The sequence below is a fragment of the Micromys minutus genome, assembly GCF_963924665.1.
Source record: "Micromys minutus genome assembly, chromosome: 2".
NCBI classification, from domain to species: domain Eukaryota; kingdom Metazoa; phylum Chordata; class Mammalia; order Rodentia; family Muridae; genus Micromys; species Micromys minutus.
Window position 1 is genome coordinate 2248968 of NC_137971.1, and position 17436 is coordinate 2266403.

The 17436-nt window shown below is 46.3% G+C and overlaps 1 protein-coding gene across 1 annotated transcript; it reads right to left on the reverse strand.

The window, feature by feature from the left end:
- LOC308416232 (pancreatic lipase-related protein 2) lies at positions 1-17229 on the reverse strand (the record flags this gene model as incomplete). Its single annotated transcript, XM_080911147.1, has 12 exons — positions 1-64; positions 2004-2171; positions 3220-3331; positions 5562-5691; positions 8303-8421; positions 10223-10342; positions 12165-12284; positions 13490-13601; positions 14503-14637; positions 15202-15327; positions 16516-16670; positions 17184-17229. 12 exons carry the CDS (start codon positions 17227-17229, stop codon positions 1-3), a joined length of 1407 nt encoding a protein of 468 aa, XP_080767273.1.
- Positions 17230-17436: the final 207 nt, after the last annotated feature.

Genomic DNA, 17436 nt, shown 5'->3' on the forward strand with positions numbered 1-17436 from the left:
TTAACAAGGGTAAAGTGTCTGTAAGACATCTTCTCGCACAGTGTCGCTGCTGCAGAAGTTGTACCTGTGGGGAAAGCAATAGGCTGGTTTGTCAGTGGGTTCTCATCTTTGATGAAACTGTCAGACAGCAGTTAACCAGCTCCAAGGTTTACTTCCTCAACCTGAAACACTCTGGGACCCCAGGCAGGAACCCAACTGATTCTCACTAAGAACCAGCCCAAGTCCATTCTTTTTGGTGACTGTTCATATGCTGAAAGTGGACCAGAGTTTGTAACTCAAGGTTTCCTGTTCCTTTGGTCTCACAGAAGCCCACAGAGGCCAAACTCTGGGCCTCTGTGAGAGCAGTACCGGCTCCTATCAGACACAGAGAAGGTATTCCCTTAGAGGCCTACATTTTCTTCAGGCTACAATCTCATTGTTTTTTGATTATTATTTTTGGAGGTATCTTTCTACTTTCTATATTTTGAAACAAGTAGGTTTCCTGGTTCCTTTAACTGCCAATTCGATACACCCTAGAGCTATCTTACAGAATAACCTCAATTGAGGAATTACTCAGATCAGATTGGCTTGTGAGCAACTGTGGCACATTGTCTTGATTGCCAATGACATAAAAGGGCCTAGCCCACTGTGGGCAGCACCATTCCCTAGACAGACGGTCCTGAACTGAGTATAAGCTGGGCTGCGGGCCACCTAGCAAGCAACACTCCCCATTGGGCTATGAGATCAGAGAGCACCTTGACCAGAGAATGCTTTCTGGAAAGCAAGAAGATGTTCCTTTAAGTTCCGGCCTGGACTCGTTCAATGGTGGACTGTGACCTGGAGTCCAAAGCTAAAATCCTCCCCTCCCACCACGACCTAGTCACATTTGGTTAGAGTGCTTCATCTCAGCAACAGAGCAGAAACTAGAGCAGCAGGCTCTATCACAACCCTACTAAGAAAGAATCTTTTCCCCGAGAATGTCACTGAACCAAACTCATATCTCTGTCCCTCCCATGGCAGGTCTCAAAAGAAATGTCTCTTCCAGTGCTTTTTCCTTACCTTGCCAAATATTATCTAAGAGAAATGATGCTCAGATTTTCTGAGGACATCAGATGGCCAGGGGAAGAGGTGGGAGAGAAGCTGGGTAATTTAATGAGCAAGCAGGAAAAGGAACTAAAATCTCAGTGACATGGAAGATGGGGAGACAGAAGACTTGGTGGATGAAAGAGCAGGCTGTACGGAGAATGTTGGCTTGTTTAAAAAATACAGACCTAGGAATATGATTTTGTTTTAATCCTGGATGTGCCATATGGGGCTTCTTCAGATTTTCCATAGCAGCTGGCTATGATTTGCCTTGTGCTCTAGCAGGTACATGATTTGCCAGTGGCAGATAGTTTCTGTTATTGTGGGGACTTTTCAGAGGTTATATATACATAGACATCATATATACATACACATACAAATACATCACATACATATACACTACACATATACATTGCATATACATATACCTCACATATATATATTACATATACCCATATACATTATATATATATATATATATATATATATATATATATATATATACATCACATGCATATACATTACACAGATAAATATATACATGATAGGGTCCCAGATAGGGTGGGTTGTTGATTGCTGTTAGTTGCAGTTTGTTAAGTAGTCATACACAAAGAAGAAATTAGATCTTCTGACAGCAAAGATCAAACTTGTCCTAAGTAACTCAATACCCCTAATCAGCAGGAAGTAGTCCAAAGATAATATCACCCCCTTTTCTTTCTATTTTTTTCTCTCTGATCTAGTGTTAAGGGGTCAGAAGGGTAGAAAAAGAATGGGAAAGGGTGTAAGAAAGAAGAACCCACAGAGTAGCAAAAACCCATGTGTGGTGAGCGAAAAAGACAGGATGTTTGGATGGGCAGGTGAGGGATTGGAAAGATGGGAGGATGCACAGACCGAGAGGAACATAAATGCAACCAGACTTGGAAGGAATGTCAGATACGTACTCTTTCCCATCTTTACCACTTTGCACTGTGATTTGTGAAGCTCCCAGAGTGGGCCGGAAGAGATTTATCATCTTGTTGTCCCAGAGGAACTTAACCTTCTGGATTTCTCCAACATTGATGTCCACATCTATGTCACGAACATGCCTTGCTTCCGGTTTGAGGGATCCTCTGATTACAAAGAAGCATCATGTTAGCTGGGCGCGTGGATATATAGGATGGTATTCATCTATTGTTTCTCCAAAGGAAGTGGGTACTGGGTTTCTCCAGACACCTGGAAGGACTCCAAACATATCCAGGGGCCTCACAAATAAATATATTTCTGGGGAATGTTTGGAGTCATTGGGAACTCTAAGTTTTCTACAGGACAAATCAAAGCAGCGTCTTTGGTTGAAAGATGCATGCAACTTGGCAAACACTGTTAACACCACATAAGTAACTCCAGAAGTTGTCAAATAAATTAAACTTATGTGTGGAACCATAAGTCAGTGCAAAAAGAGAATGTAATTCTTACCATCTAAGTCATATATTTGCTTAACACATACCTACCAAGCTTTACATTTATCTAGTGTAAGTTAGAGGCTGACACCGTGACTGAAAAGAGCTCAGGGCCCCAGGCTTCACGTCCACCTCTGTGTACACTGATGAAGAGCAAGGCAGGGTGGGTTGTCCTGTAGATGAGCTTTGCTCAGAGGGAAAATGAAGACCAAGCCAGGCCTGGTGTTTACATCCTAGCTGTTTACAAAGAGGAGGCAGGAGTACTGCAAGTTCAAGGCCAGCCTGGGCAACTTAGTGAGACCCTATCTCAAAACAAACAAACTAACTAAAAAGAAACACTAAGACAAGAGCTGGAGCTAAGGCTCAGTGGTGAAGTATTTGCCCAGCTTGCCAAAGGCCCATGCCAAGCATCATATCACACACAGACACACAGACACACACACAAACACAGACACACACACACATACACTGTAGTCCTGTGGCTAACAAAAGCAATCACCATGTGACCCACTGTAAGCAACAATCTCTCTCACAGGGCCTCATTGTTCTCATATATAAAATGGGGTGATTAGATTGGATGTGGCAATTTCCTTCCAGCTCAGACAGTCTGGGACTATGTTCTATTGAGTGAACACCTACATTTGCACAGTGGTGAGTAGCCAAGCCATTACCAGTCACCACTTAGGGGAAGCTTAGCCATTGCATTTACAACAAAACTTACTTGAAAATTTCATACTGCTTTGAGTTGCCCTTATGTCCATACAGAGCAACCAAGATGTACCCACGCAGTTTCTTTGCTCCTGACAGTGTGACTGACACTTTGTATCTCCAACCTGTGCCAAGAAGTACATTGTTTCAATAGACTTACACTGTTGGGGGAAAAAAGACTCAACTGGAAGTGTTATTTTTCCAGGATAGACTTCCCCTAGGGTAAGAGGTGACAGGGATGGAGTTGACCTGTGATTCAGATTCTGGGAAGGTGAAGAGACTGAGGGGACAGAAAACATGACAACTGAGCACAGTACAGTGTCTGCCAAGATGGATGAAGGGTGTATCTGACAGACACGGGAGAGTATCCTCTCCTCCATCCCAGTTTGTATGTTGAGGTCCTAACTGTCCATGATGGCTAGTTTTATGTCAACATGACAGAAGCTGAGAGGAAGGAATCTCACCTGAGAAAGTGCTTCCATAAGACGGGGCTGTAAGCAAGCCCGTAGAACATTTTCTTAATTAGTGATTAATGAGGGAGGGCCAAGCCCATTGTGGGTGGTGCCATCTCTGGGCTGGAGTTACTGTGTTCTATAAGAGCAGGCTGAGCAAGCCATGAGGAACAAGCCAGCAAGCAACACCCCTTCATGGCCTCTGCATCAGTTTCTGCCTCCAGGTTCCTGCCCTGACTTCCTTCACTGATGTACAGTGATGTGGGAGTGTAAGCCAAATAAAACCATAACTAGGACAGAAATTGGTACCAGGATAGTGGGGTATTACTTCTGCAGACCATGTGCTTGGGAGGATCATGGAAGGAATTTAGAACTTTGGGCTAGAAATGTCACTGAGTGTTAAGAGCTCTAGGGGATGTTCTGGAGGAGCTTTGAAGACAAGAGGAGTCAGATAATGGGGCCAGGCTTGTGAAGCTTCAGAGGGGAGTTTAAGAGCCCATAATGACTCCATTGTGACCATTTGCTATGCTTCTAATAACTAGGGCTGAAGAATCAGCTCTGGGTCCAGAATCACTGAAGTAAAACCTTTGATGTACTGGTCAGCTGGTACTGAGAAATCAGTAATGACTGAGAGGCTAGCATCACTGAGGTGAAATCTTATGGAGTGTTTTTTTCTAAGTCAGCCTGAACACAGCTATGTTTCTGAACACAAAGGGAACCCCCAGATCTGAAGGGCCATGGAGAAAGTTGAGGCTTTGCAGCAAGAAGAGAGCAGGTGAGAAGTTGTAAGTGAGAATGCAGCCTACTTGCTGTAGAAGATCCCAGAATTCTGGAAATGCCAGTACCATGGGATGGCTGTCAAGAACAGCCATGTGTCAGGCAACACTGTCAGTTGGCCGTGGGGTGGAGCCAGAGTCTAGAAGGCAAGCTGTGTGTTGCAGAAGAGGGAGGCTGAGAAAATGGCCCAAACCCCTTGGGGAAGCACAAGAAATTGTGAGTGAATCCTAGATAATTGGATGCTGAGTTTTTATACTGTTGGAGTTGGGTTCTGTTTGTTCAGATTGTGACTGTGCCCTGGTTCATCCCTCTTGAAGTAAAAAAGTGTTTATTTTTCATTTTACAGAGGCCCAAAGTTGAGAGACTTTTAATTTTACCAGGCTTTAGATTTTAAAGGAAACTGGCTATTTTAAAAAGACTGAATTTGTGTTTTACTTTTTAAAGATTATGGGACGTCTGAAAGTTGAAATGCTTATATATTAATATATTATAATGTTGATATTAATGTGTGACTTGACAAAGAACAAGAAAGGAAAGGTGGTGGCCTAACAGTGATCTCTCTCTCTTTCTCTCTCTCTCTCTCTCTCTTTCTCTCTCTCTCTCTCTCTCTCTCTCTCTCTCTCTGTGTGTCTACATGCATGTATGTGCATATATGTGTTTGTGTGTGTTTCTGTGTGTGTGTGCATGCATGTGTGTTTATGTGTATGCCTGTATGCTAGTTGTATGTGTGCAGTGCATGTGTGTGTGTGCCTTGTTCTTGTGTGGTCTCTGTGTGTGTGTGTTGGTGTGTGTCTATGTGCATGTGTATGTATCTGTGTGTGTCTGTGTATGCGCTTGTGTCAGGCAGCCATCTTTGATAATTTTCTGATTTACAGTCCCATTTCCGCTGTTGCTGTATCTTCCCTGTCATGAGGTGAACATGTGATTCCCCCACTGGCTTTTCTTCAGGTTTCATAGGCGTTAAAGTTTCAGACGTGAACCCCAATGTCTGTGCATTTCCGCCACCCTTACATTACAGCTTGTGGCACTGACAGTTTTTGTCAGTTAACACCGAGGGGATTAACAGTGGAGCTCATGGGCCTTTCTAAGTTATTGTAAGACATTTGTAAGAAAAGTGAAAACTTACGAGTAAAGTTACCACTGTCTCCTGTGTTCAGGTAGAAGGTTTGTCCCACAGTATCAGTTTTCCCCTCAAACTGATCAGCATAGTGCCCCATTTTGGGACACCCTTCTTCTGGACAAGGAAAGCAGTCATTCTAGTGGAAAGAGATCATTTCTTAGTAGGAGACCTTGACCTAGGTCACTCTCTCTTTCCCTATTTCCAGCTTCCTCCCTCCTTCCCTTCCTCCTTCCCTCCTTCCTTCCCTCCCTTTCTCCTTCCTTTCCTCTCCCCTTTCCTCCCTCCTTCCTTCCTTCTTTTCATTCTTTTTCTTTCTTTGCTTTGTTTTGTTTTTGTTTGAAACAGGGTCTCTTTATTTGCTCTGGCTGTCTTGGAACTTCTTGTGTAGACCAGGCTCCCCTCAAACTCAGAAATCTGCCGGCCTCCGTCACTTTCTCTGTAAGCTGGGATTAAAGGTGTGCAGCCCCACACCTGGCCCAGATCTCAGTTTCTGATTCTTTTGAAATAATTTGTCTCTCCAACTGACTCCTCCTTAGAGACTTGGTTTTACAGTCCCCTTACCTGATTATCTTACTTTTCCTATAGGATCTGTTTCCCAACTGTAAGTTTTCAAGGTACATTGTTGGGTTTTCCACATGTTCAAGAATGATCCTATGTCCAATTCTGAGAATGAATGCATAGTCCGTGCACCCAGGGATATATAGATAAATAAATGCTTGTGTGTTTGAGCTAGAAAATGAGTGAGCCACCAAGAGAATGAACAAGAGATGGGTAAGTAGAAAGATAAAAATAGAAATAGATAATAGATAAAAGGTAAACCAATAGATCAGTGGATAAATGAGACAGGAAGGAAGGAAGGAAGGAAGGAAGGAAGGAAGGAAGAAAGGAAGGAAGGAAGGAAGAGACAAGGATCTTAATCACTTGCTCTTATTATGAATGATTTTGCCACTCTGGTTGATTCCACCCAGTACTCCTTAGATGGCTGTTCATTCACTGGGCCTTTTAATCAGGTGAGCACTTAGTAGCAGGATATCACAGTTCTTGGTTCTCTGACCCTATACCTCACCACAAATACATGGTGTGAGACTTGCAAAAAGTCAGATGATGGAGACCAAGTGACTGCCCAGTCTCCCAGACCATGATGATTAAATATGAGGTCCTTTTAACCCAGATACATCTCATGATGTTAAGGTTGAAGTTACTTTTGAAAAAAAGTAAATTTAAATGTATTTTTCCTTGACGAAGATATTTTAAAACCGAGAGTTTTGTCATTCTTGATGTAGTAAGTGATTTAGATGAAGAGCGTCATCAAAAACTGATTTTTTTTCTGAGCTTACTACTGAAAACAGAGTCCTCTAAAAGGTTGTTTAGAACTAGTTAGTGCTTTAAAACAGAGAGATCCGCCAGGCATGTCCTTAACTAAATAATCGAACCTCAGTCATCAAATACCAAGAAGGCATTGGTAAATGGATGTGACCTCTTGTTTGTGACCTGCTGGGAAAGGGCCCATATCAACCACCAAATCAGAAAGAAACCAACATAATTTCAGAGTGTGGGGTGTTCTACCAAACATCCTGGAATCCTCAGAACTATTTGTGTCCTGGAAGGCTAAGATAAAATGTTGAACTGCTCCATGTTATAGAGGAAAGAGGCAATAAATGCAGAGCAGAGGCAGGGGTGGAGGACAGAGGGAGGAGGGAAGGAGAGATAGAGGGAGGAGGGAAGGAGAGACAGAGGGAGGAGGGAAGGAGAGACAGAGGGAGGAGGGAAGGAGAGACAGAGGGAGGAGGGAAGGAGAGACAGAGGGAGGAGGGAAGGAGAGACAGAGGGAGGAGGGAAGGAGAGACAGAGGGAGGAGGGAAGGAGAGACAGAGGGAGGAGGGAAGGAGAGACAGAGGGAGGAGGGAAGGAGAGACAGAGGGAGGAGAGAAGGAGAGACAGAGGGAGGAGGGAAGGAGAGACAGAGGGAGGAGAGAAAGAGAGACAGAGGGAAGAGGGAAGGAGAGACAGAGGGAGGAGGAGAGATGGAGGAAAGGAGGAAGAAGAAGGAATGAAGGAGGACAGGAGAGAGATGGGGTTGAAAAAGGAAAGAAGGGAAGGAAGAGAGGAGAAAAGATGGAAGGAAAAACAGACAGAAGGGAGGGATGGGGGAAGGACATGGGGAACAAGAAGGAGGACAGGAAGGAGGGACAGTGGCAGGCCAGCACAGTTCCAGCAAACTTTAGGGAAAATGGAGTTTCGACCACACAGCTTATACATATAAAACGTTATTGTGTAAGGGTGGGTTTCTTACATGCCCGTTCTAGGAGGATATATTCTTGTTCTTGGAGATGATACCAAGTTCAGCGCCCTCACATCTCAGCTTTACTTTCATATGCTTAAGGTGCGAAGCACACATATGCTTGTGTGGGAACCCTTAGCTATTGGCCTGTGTAAGTGACAGGTGTGGCAGGCACTTCTGCACACCGGTCTCAAGCTTCCTGCAGGCTGGGGATTGTTCTAAATGGGACTCTGGAGAGGCTAGTGCAGTCAGCAATATGGTCTCCAGTCCAGAACACTTCCTTGCTGGAGGAACCTGGCTTTGGAAACTTCTGCATATCCCCCTACCCTAAGACCCCCACCTCCCAGCCCTGCTCTGTGCCTGAAGGGTCTCACGAATCCTTTTAGTATGTTCTATGTCATATATGAGACTAACAGAACCAGAAGGGTCAACAAACTCTTCTCTGTAGGGCCCCGGAGTGACCTACCTGCTGGAACTTCTCATAGGAGGTGCAGGGGTACCCCAGGAAGCCATCAGGGTTGAGGATGCTGCTGGCGTAGTATTTGTAGCTCCGCAGGTGGTTGCAGGCTGCAAAGTTGCGAGTTCCTGAGAAAACCAATACCACAGGAGTGAGGGAAGGACCTTCACCTTCAGGTCAACCATTCTGAGTGAGCAAGTAGCTCTGAAGGCTGACAAGTCCTAGCAAGCATGTTTGTTGAATGCATGCAACATATGTATAACATACATGAAAGGTCTGGAGGATGGGGGAGCCAAGGGGCTGAGAGAGAAAGAGACAGGTACACAGAAAGAGAAACAGACACAGACACAGACAAGTCTGCACACACAGGGAAAGAGAGAACAATTGATTAAAAAAACTTTTAAAGACATGGAAATGGCTTCTAAGACAATACACACAAAGGTAAGCTTGTAGAGAGAAAAGAGAGAGGCAGACTAGATACTCAGCAGTCACATGGGTACACAGCCTTTCCTGGGGACCAACCGTCTAGTCCATGTAACAACTGTCTGCTGGATGATTCCAGAGTTCTACCTTCCACTTCAACCCAAAGATGACTTGTTGGGAGAAATCACTTTTCACTTCTCTAGTTACTTGATGTAAAACTTCCCACGGAGAAATCTACAAAGACCACTCCTGAGAGTCACTCAGCTAGAAAGGACCAGCTACAGGTGGGGTAGCTTTGCCCCCTGGGCTCCTCGCCCTGCCTGCTGTGCTCACAGCCCAGCCTCCAGTACAGGGCTCACACCAGTACCCTCAGTAGACAACAGAACCTGCTTTAAACTTAATTGTTTCTTTCATCCCAAATTGCTGCTCAGGGATCCCATAATAGAGGACAAAGTGCATTCAATTGTTCCCTGGGCCCAGCGGCTGCTTGACTTGCATGGCACACAATAGAAACAGCTCGGTGCTCATGGGCTGGTTCTCTCTAAATTGCCTCTTTAATTAAACCGGGTTCCCTGCTATTGTGTGTGCCTTGCTTGTCATTTTTGGGAGGGGGCGGCTGCTACCACAGTTCAGGCATTTTTAGGGGGAGAACAGCCAGTCCCCAGTGAGTCACCAGGGAAGGGGCCAAGTGGTCAAAAGCTCTGTCATTCATGCTGGATGTTGCTTTCTCCATACTTCTTGAAGATACTAGGCACAGGGGACAGTTAAAGACTAGAACAAACCACTCAACAGTATGTTCTTGGTGCTTGCTTTAGGCCAGAGCCAGGTCCCAGGGTAATGGGGTTTTCATTAATATCCCAGCCACATGGAGTTTCCAATTTAAGAAAAATATCGACAAATTGTTTGCTGACCCAAAGTCCCCTCTCTCAGAAAGAGCATGAAGCCTGCTCTCAGGAGAGGGACAAAGAGTAACTGAAAGCTAGAACAAGGGGCAGGCGTATCAGTGTTTCTGGGATGTCACCAGTATTAAGTATAAGTCTTGTTCTATAGAGGAACAAAGTCACACACAGGCTTCCAGGCCTCCTGCAAACCCCCAGAGTGCATCTTCAGCCCAGTCCCCTGCCTGGCGTAGCCAATAGTAAGAAGGGCAGAACCCCCACATCGTGTGGCGTTCTGCAGTTCTTCAAGGAACAGATGCTGAGAACACACGAGGGTAAAACCAGATCTGGGTGTTTGCTCCTACGCCCATCCAGCCCCTGTCCTGGCATCCTGACAACTGAGAGCCCTCCAGTAAGAGGCTAGGCTTATAGATAGTGTAGCCTTGGAGAATGTATGTATCCCTCCAGGTACCCAATGCCTGCATGTATGACGTAAAGCCAAACACAGGAAGCATCTTAGAGCATTGGGACCACAGAAGGCAGTAAGTCCACTGTTACCATGGACTGATTCCCACATTCTGCATCCTCAATGGGGCAGGTGCCTGTCACATCTCTGTCACATACATACCTTCCCATATCCCGTTGATATCAACGATGGTGGAAAGAATGTTTTTCTGACACCCTGGCATTTCCTTCCCCCCGTTGGGAAAGAAATCTAGATGGCCGACCTTTTGGCTCATTCCAAAACCTGAAACATTGGAAGCAGAAGTGAGCAGGGTATACACAGTCCCAATGTCACATCCTGGTCTCAGTGACATGTCAGTCCATTTGAACAGGAACACAAGCCTCCTTGGCGATTTCTCCCTTAGCCACACCAGCTTTTTGTGCAGAGACTTCAGAGATGGGCACTGGGCAGGACAAGGGAGAAGGACTAACACAGGAGTGAGTGGGGAAGAGGTGGGCAAGGTATAGGCGAGTGCATATGTACCTGTTTGTACATGTGCCTATCTGTCTTTCTTGGAGAGATCCTGGATGGCACTGATAAATCTAAGGTCATAAGGCACCAGGAGGCGTGTATGTGGTAGCATTTGCATTACATTTATTCTTTTAAGTATTTGGTTCCTGCATTATATAAATTTAAATTATATGTATGTTGGGGATATATGTGCATGCATGCATGCATGCGTATGTGTGCAGGTGTCCTCATGTATGTGCATGCATGCATGCATGTGTATGTGTGCAGGTGTCCTCATGTATGTGCATGCATGCATGCGTATGTGTGCAGGTGTCCTCATGTATGTGCATGCGTGCATGTGTATGTGTGCAGGTGTCCTCATGTATGTGCATGCATGCATATGTGTGAAGGTGTCCTCATGTATGTGCATGCATGCATGCATATGTGTGCAGTGTCCTCATGTATGTGCATGCATGCATGCGTATGTGTGCAGGTGTCCTCATGTATGTGCATGCATGCATGCATGTGTGTGTGTGCAGGTGTCCTCATGTATGTGCATGCATGCATGGGTATGTGTGCAGGTGTCCTCATGTATGTGCATGCATGCATGCATATGTGTGCAGGTGTCCTCATGTATGTGCATGCATGCATGCATATGTGTGCAGGTGTCCTCAGAAACCAGAGGCATCTACTCCCAGCAGGTAGAGTTATGCAGCATTGTGAGCTGCCCATTATGGGTGTTAGGAACCAGACACAGTTCTTCTCCGAGTGTGATGTGTGCTTTAAATCACTAAGCAAGGCCCCTGCGCTGTAGATTTTTAAATTTGTGATATGGTGAACATACAACAGAAATTCTCTAAAACGGAGCTCCGTTTCAGGCCCATGTTGCTATAATGAGACCCACAGAGGTTATTTGGGGGAATAACAGGCAAATGGGGAGGAGCTTTAGTTTTTGGGGTGCACAGACCTATGACTGAATCTGGGCTCCACTGACCGACTTCATGATCTTACTGAATTATTCAGCCTCAGAATCTCTTCAGCTGTGAGGTGGGGGAACAGATTCTATAATAAGCTTTCATGTGCAAAACGTTTGGTGCAGCACATGCTAAGTATTCAGTGGACGCGACCTCTGCCACCATCTTTGTCATTATCATTAAAACATACCCAATAGGTGCACATTTCTTGAGCGGTTATACAATATACAGGACTGAAAAAAATGCTTATTTTAGAAGAATTAAGCAAAAGGGCGTAGTTCCAACAGGACAGCTGTAACCAGGACTTTGGCAACTTGTAACAATAGTTAAGTATCAAAACTTTCAGTCTGGTCAAGTGAAGACATCTGTTCCTCTGGGTCCAGGGAGGGAAGCAAGCCTTGAGGAGTCATGGCCCTCCGGGGATATAGAAAAAATTGTGGTTCAGCTTGGGGTCACACTGTGCTGGTGGCCTTGTGCTGGATAATTGTGCCTGGTGCCCATTGTTATTGATGGAGACCTAAGGTGCTCCGTAGTTGAGCATATTTAGTGGCCCCTCTTGAGCTGTGTGTCTCTGAGGGTGTCACTTGGACACAGTGCCATCAATCACTGATGAGGTCATGAGGAGCTGGTGAAGAACTCACCAAGATAGGGAACTATGGGGGCACTGTCTGTGTGGATCACATCCACAAACATGGCATCCGATGGGTCCAACCGAACTTCCTCGGGCAGGCCTTGGAAACAGGGCTCTGCGGGGTCCAGCCCTGAAAGGTAGAATAGAAGTAGAAAAATCACAGACTAGGAAAGACAAGATCTAAGTGTCAAATCACAAACTGAGGTGAGGCGCACTGGGTGAAGACCTGCATACCCCAGAGGTTGCTGTTCTGAGAGGCTGGAGCTTCTGGTCTAGAAGCAAGGATAGAGGCTGGGAACAGGAATACTGCCCACAGAATGCCCAGAAATCCCTAGAATCATCTCAAGGGAGGATCTGGGGTCCACACCTCTCATTCCCCCTTCCCAGTTTTCCTCACAGAGATCACAAACTCCGTGACCTCACTCAGCTGCTCCCTGGTCCCAGAGACCCACACCTCCTCCACCTCTTTTCCTGAGCTGTAGCTCAGTCTTCTGACTCCTGAGCACACTCTCCCATCAGCCAATTCCTCCTTCACTAAGCCCAGGCTCAAATAAGACCTCCTCGTGGAAACATTTATTTCCCCTTTCTCAGCTTGTCCTAACCACTGCATTATTTTGTGATCATAATTTCTGCTTTGAATTTTGCCTATTTAGTCTGCTACATTCTGGACTGGTGTGTGCATTTCCTAAAACTCAGACTGTGCCCATCATTTTTTTTTTTTTTTTTAAAAGGAGCCAGGGATGTGAAGAATGTGAAGTGGGATGTAACAGACAGGGACCCTGCGAACTGAATATGTCTACAGGACTACAAATACTATTCCCATCCTTCAAGCTACTGCCCAGAGGAGGCACGGTTACATGTTGGTTTGACTGCACAAAATGAGTGGCCATCCGAGTCTCCTTTTATGTGCACTGACTGTTTCTGATGATTTCCTTCATTCACCAGGCACTCCTTGAATGATAACTCTCTTTTTAGCTGTGCCCAACTGAGCTAAAACATTCAAGACGTGGAACTGATAAAAAAAAAATTTTTAAAACCATGCCATTTAAAAGCAAACAAGAAATATCTTTGCTATGTTACAACAGTAATGTCTCTGAAGTTAGGGTTCACGAACCCAAGCCTGGTTATATTTTTCTTGTTTTACAAAAACTTGTTTTTAATCTAAGATTGTGGGTTTTCTGACAGGCATTAAGAAACAAGGGCAATTCTCTTTGAGTCAGGATATCACCTAATATCAGAAGGAGGAGGGGTATTTTCTGTGCAGGACAGGCAGGGGCAGGTTTCCCCTACTCCCTGGAGTCCCTCATACCCCAGACTAGCTCTCAGGATTCCTACCTGTGATCCTGCCCACATGGCCCTCCAGCCTCCTGCCTGCTTCCCCAGCCACGTGTGCACCCAGGCTGTGGCCGATGAGGTGCACGTTCTCTGGGCTGTACCCCATCTCTGTCTGTGGAAAGAAGGAGCGTTAGGTCTCCTGGAAGCACTTGGGAACGAGATGATTGGGGTGTGGAGTCTGGACCTGCCAGAGGACAGGAGGGATGGAGGAGACTCCAGGGAAAAATAGCCCAGGAGATAGAAAATGCAGGCTGCTGGATCCTTGGGAGAAAGATTCTCTGCTCCTACATGCAGCAACAGTGCTGGCCAGTGGCCACTGTGCTAACTGCAGGCCACCTCTCTGGCTGCTGCCGCCACCTGGTGTTGCAGTGGAGGTCTCTGCCTTTATCTTATAGGCCTGGCTTGCAGTGAGAGGGAAGCTTTGGGCCTTACAAAGAGAACCAGGAGTTAAGTCCCCACCCCATCCCTATTCCATATGGTAAAAGATGAAGCCCAAAGCTGTCTTCCACAGAGAGAACTGCTGGGCTTCACAGCCTGCTCTCAGTTCCCAGAACAGCTTGCAAGAAAGGTCTTATGTTAGAAGTGGAAACTGAGACCCCCAGGTCCACATCTAGAGCATTATAAATTGTCAGCAAAAAGAAAGGTTGTTGCTTCACCTCAGAAACAGTTGAGAACTTGACTTCCTTGACTTTTGGCCCCAGCCCTAACCTATGGCCTCTAGCAACCTCTGTGTGTCCTTCCAGTTGTGCCCCTCTAATGCTGCCCCTTTCTCTAGCCCCTCCCCTAACACAACCCCTCTCTCAACTCTGCCTCTCTGTCCCCCCCCTGCCGTGGCTCCCTAACTCCACCCCTCTCCATAACCCCACCCCCTCTTCACAACCCCGCCCACTTCTAACTCCACCCCTCCAGCTCTACCCAAATCTAACTCCACTCCTCCCTAGCTCCTCCCCCTGACTCCACCTCTCTTTCTAACTCTACCCTCTGTTCAATTCCACCTCAGAGTTGAACATTACCGACAACACTTGCACTAAGTAGGCAATCTCAGCGCCCACGACCCGAGTGTTGTAGGCGGCTTGGGTGTATCCAGTCCTGGATCCACGCCTCCAATCGACGCAAATACAGTTCACTTTCTCCACTTGAAACATGTTCTAGGGTAGAGAAAGAGCAAACAGACTTCGTAAACAGGCCAGATGGCACACCTCAGAGTTCACCTCCAAGAGTACCTGGTCCTTGTTAGCATTTCAGTTTCCCTCCCATGCGGCACAGCTGACCTTTGGGATATGCTCGTCTTACTAAATAGATACGGAAACTGGGGCTTGAGGGGGTCTTTGTCTAATCTCAGGACTCAAAGCAGGGTCCAAACAAATCCATAGGCTTTAAAGCTCACAGTCCTGTCATCCGGTGCACTAGTGTGTTTCAAAGGCTCCAAACAGGCTCACAGGCAGTGGCCCCCAGCACAGGTACAGAACATGACGGTGAGCTAGTGGAGCTTAAGAGGGCAACATGTTTGTTTTAATGTTACCAGTCCGGGTGTGGAGTCCCCACCCACCCCTGAGGCTTGCTGGCTAGCAGCCATGACTAGGGACAATGTGGCAACGGAGACCCAAGAAGCAGGCTTTCCTTAGTGGATTTTAGAAAGAATCCTCTGCAGGAACATTTCCTTTCCTGTGTTGGGGGCACGGGATGTAGGGGTGAGAAGGATGGACAGCAACCTTGCACAAGTCCAGCAACCAGCTCCCCTCTCCCTTGTCTGTGAATCCGTGGATGATGAAACGTGTCTTGCGGTCTAGTTGGAAGTTGGAAGCCTTGATGGTGTCTGGGTCGGTGGCAGAGATCATCTGGTTAAATCAGACAAGATGAATTCAGATTTTGGCCTGGCCCATCTGCAGACCTGCAACAGCCCGGCCAATGGGATCAACGAGATTCCAGGTCTAGAACCCTGCAGCTGAGTCCTGGGAATCCAGGAAGCAAAGTTCTCCTACTGCCTGAGTGTTTCTGTTAAGCACGGTCCAGGCCACAGACTTGAGTGGGTTTAGCAATGGCTGTGACTCAGTTCCTCAGTCAGAGTCAGACAATCCGATGCTACTGAGTAGTTGCTGTCAGTGTTATCACTGCTTCGTTATGGAAGTCTTTACTGAGATGTATAAAATAGCATGTTAAATACTACGCTACACATTTTCTATCCTTTTCCACATCCTGATGACTGTTTCCAGGCTCTGTTTTTTTTTTTTTTTTTTTTTTTTTTTTTTGTAGTCTGTTATATTTTATTTTGTTTATTTGGACACATTATCCTGAGAAGGGCCTTTAGGCTTCCCCAGGTAGCTGAAGAGATTCCTGACATAAGGAAGGTAGATAATCCTTGACTAGAAGCCACAACAGCTCCGGGGAGCCTGGTACTTCAGAAGTGTCTTCCATATGCCCACGGGTTTGCTTGGAACTTTTCTGCCAGCAAACCCTAGAGAGTTGGGACAGTAAAAACAAGAATGGCCTTTGTGTCTACATAGCTTTCAGAATGAAAGAAATAAAGTTCCAGAGTGGGTAACCCCAGGTACCCAGAGGCAGACCCATCCACCAGGGACCAACTTAAAGCTACTTAAACTCATAACAGCACCGTCATTTAAAAAACTCACTGGTCACCTGACCACCTGGAACAGGCCTGTTCAGAGAATCTCCCCAGAGACCTCATATTTCAAATCCTTTGTGTTGAATTGCATTTCCTCCCTTCCTGTCTCATAGCATCTTGGGAAGGCTTTGCATAAGTTACTGTCCCATGACCCTGAGAGAAGGTGACAGAGGGCTTAGTTGGGTTATGTCTAGGCTTCTATACATGTCCCCATGTACATTTCTGTATTTTATTTGTATATTCTCTGAGATACTCGGACTTATGGCCCTCAGAGTCAAAGACTCCCACACTAGGGGGACAGTTCCAAAGTATCAGTTATGCCCTAGCCAGCCACCGAGTAGCCCCAGTATGTGGTTCATATCGACTCTGTCATCCAACACAGACACGCCATGGCCACACTTACTTGGTAGTTGTTTGGATTCTCATTTGTGTACAGAAGGAAGTGGGTGTCAATATCCTCTGGAGACCAAGGTAATATCTTCAAAGGCCGCTGAAGCATCCCTGCCCAGGGCTTGTCATTGGAAAAGCAGCCAAGGTGTCCGTAGCAAACCTCTTTTCCTGGAGGACAAAAGCAACCACAAAGAGGACAGGCATAAGGTACTGGGAAGGAGTAATGTCATCTGTCACGGGAGATTTTCCAGGTGGACCCTGGCCACGGGTCATCTTGTCGTTCCCCAGACTTCTGTGCCTATAAGAGCTGTTGGGTGCCGGGTGCATCTAACACATACACACTTCTTCCTCAGACATTCTACCCCAAGGGAGGTCCTGCCATGGCTTGTTTAGTAAGCACCCTTGCCTACAGGCAAACTCAAGGCACATTCACCTGTGATAAAAATAGCACGGGAAGCTGCCAGCCAGCTCAGCGCAAGTCACACGGCTCTTAACATTAAGTGCTTACTACTTAGCATGAAGTAATTACTACTTAACACCAAGGTCTTACTGAGCACGAAGCACTTACTACTTAATGCCTACGAACCCTACCCCAGACATGCCATTTATCCACCTCAGTCTCTAGGATATCAAGCTCAGGCCATCATCTTTTCCCCAGAGGGATGGCGACAGCATCCTCACCTCTGACAGTGGTCAGCAGAAGGCTGACGATCCAGCAGAGCAACATCTGCACAGATGGAAACAGATATCCGCGGACACCCATAAGCACAGGGCAGGGATGAGACCAGCAGGGGCTGGGCTCAAAGAGGCAGTTAATTCTAGAGCGCACTGGGGAATGTGAACACCTAGAAGACCTGCCCTGCAGACTGGACTGTGTAGGTGGGACTGTCTGTGGTGGGTGGGGCCGGAGGCTGTGGAGGTGGGGCTATCCTCA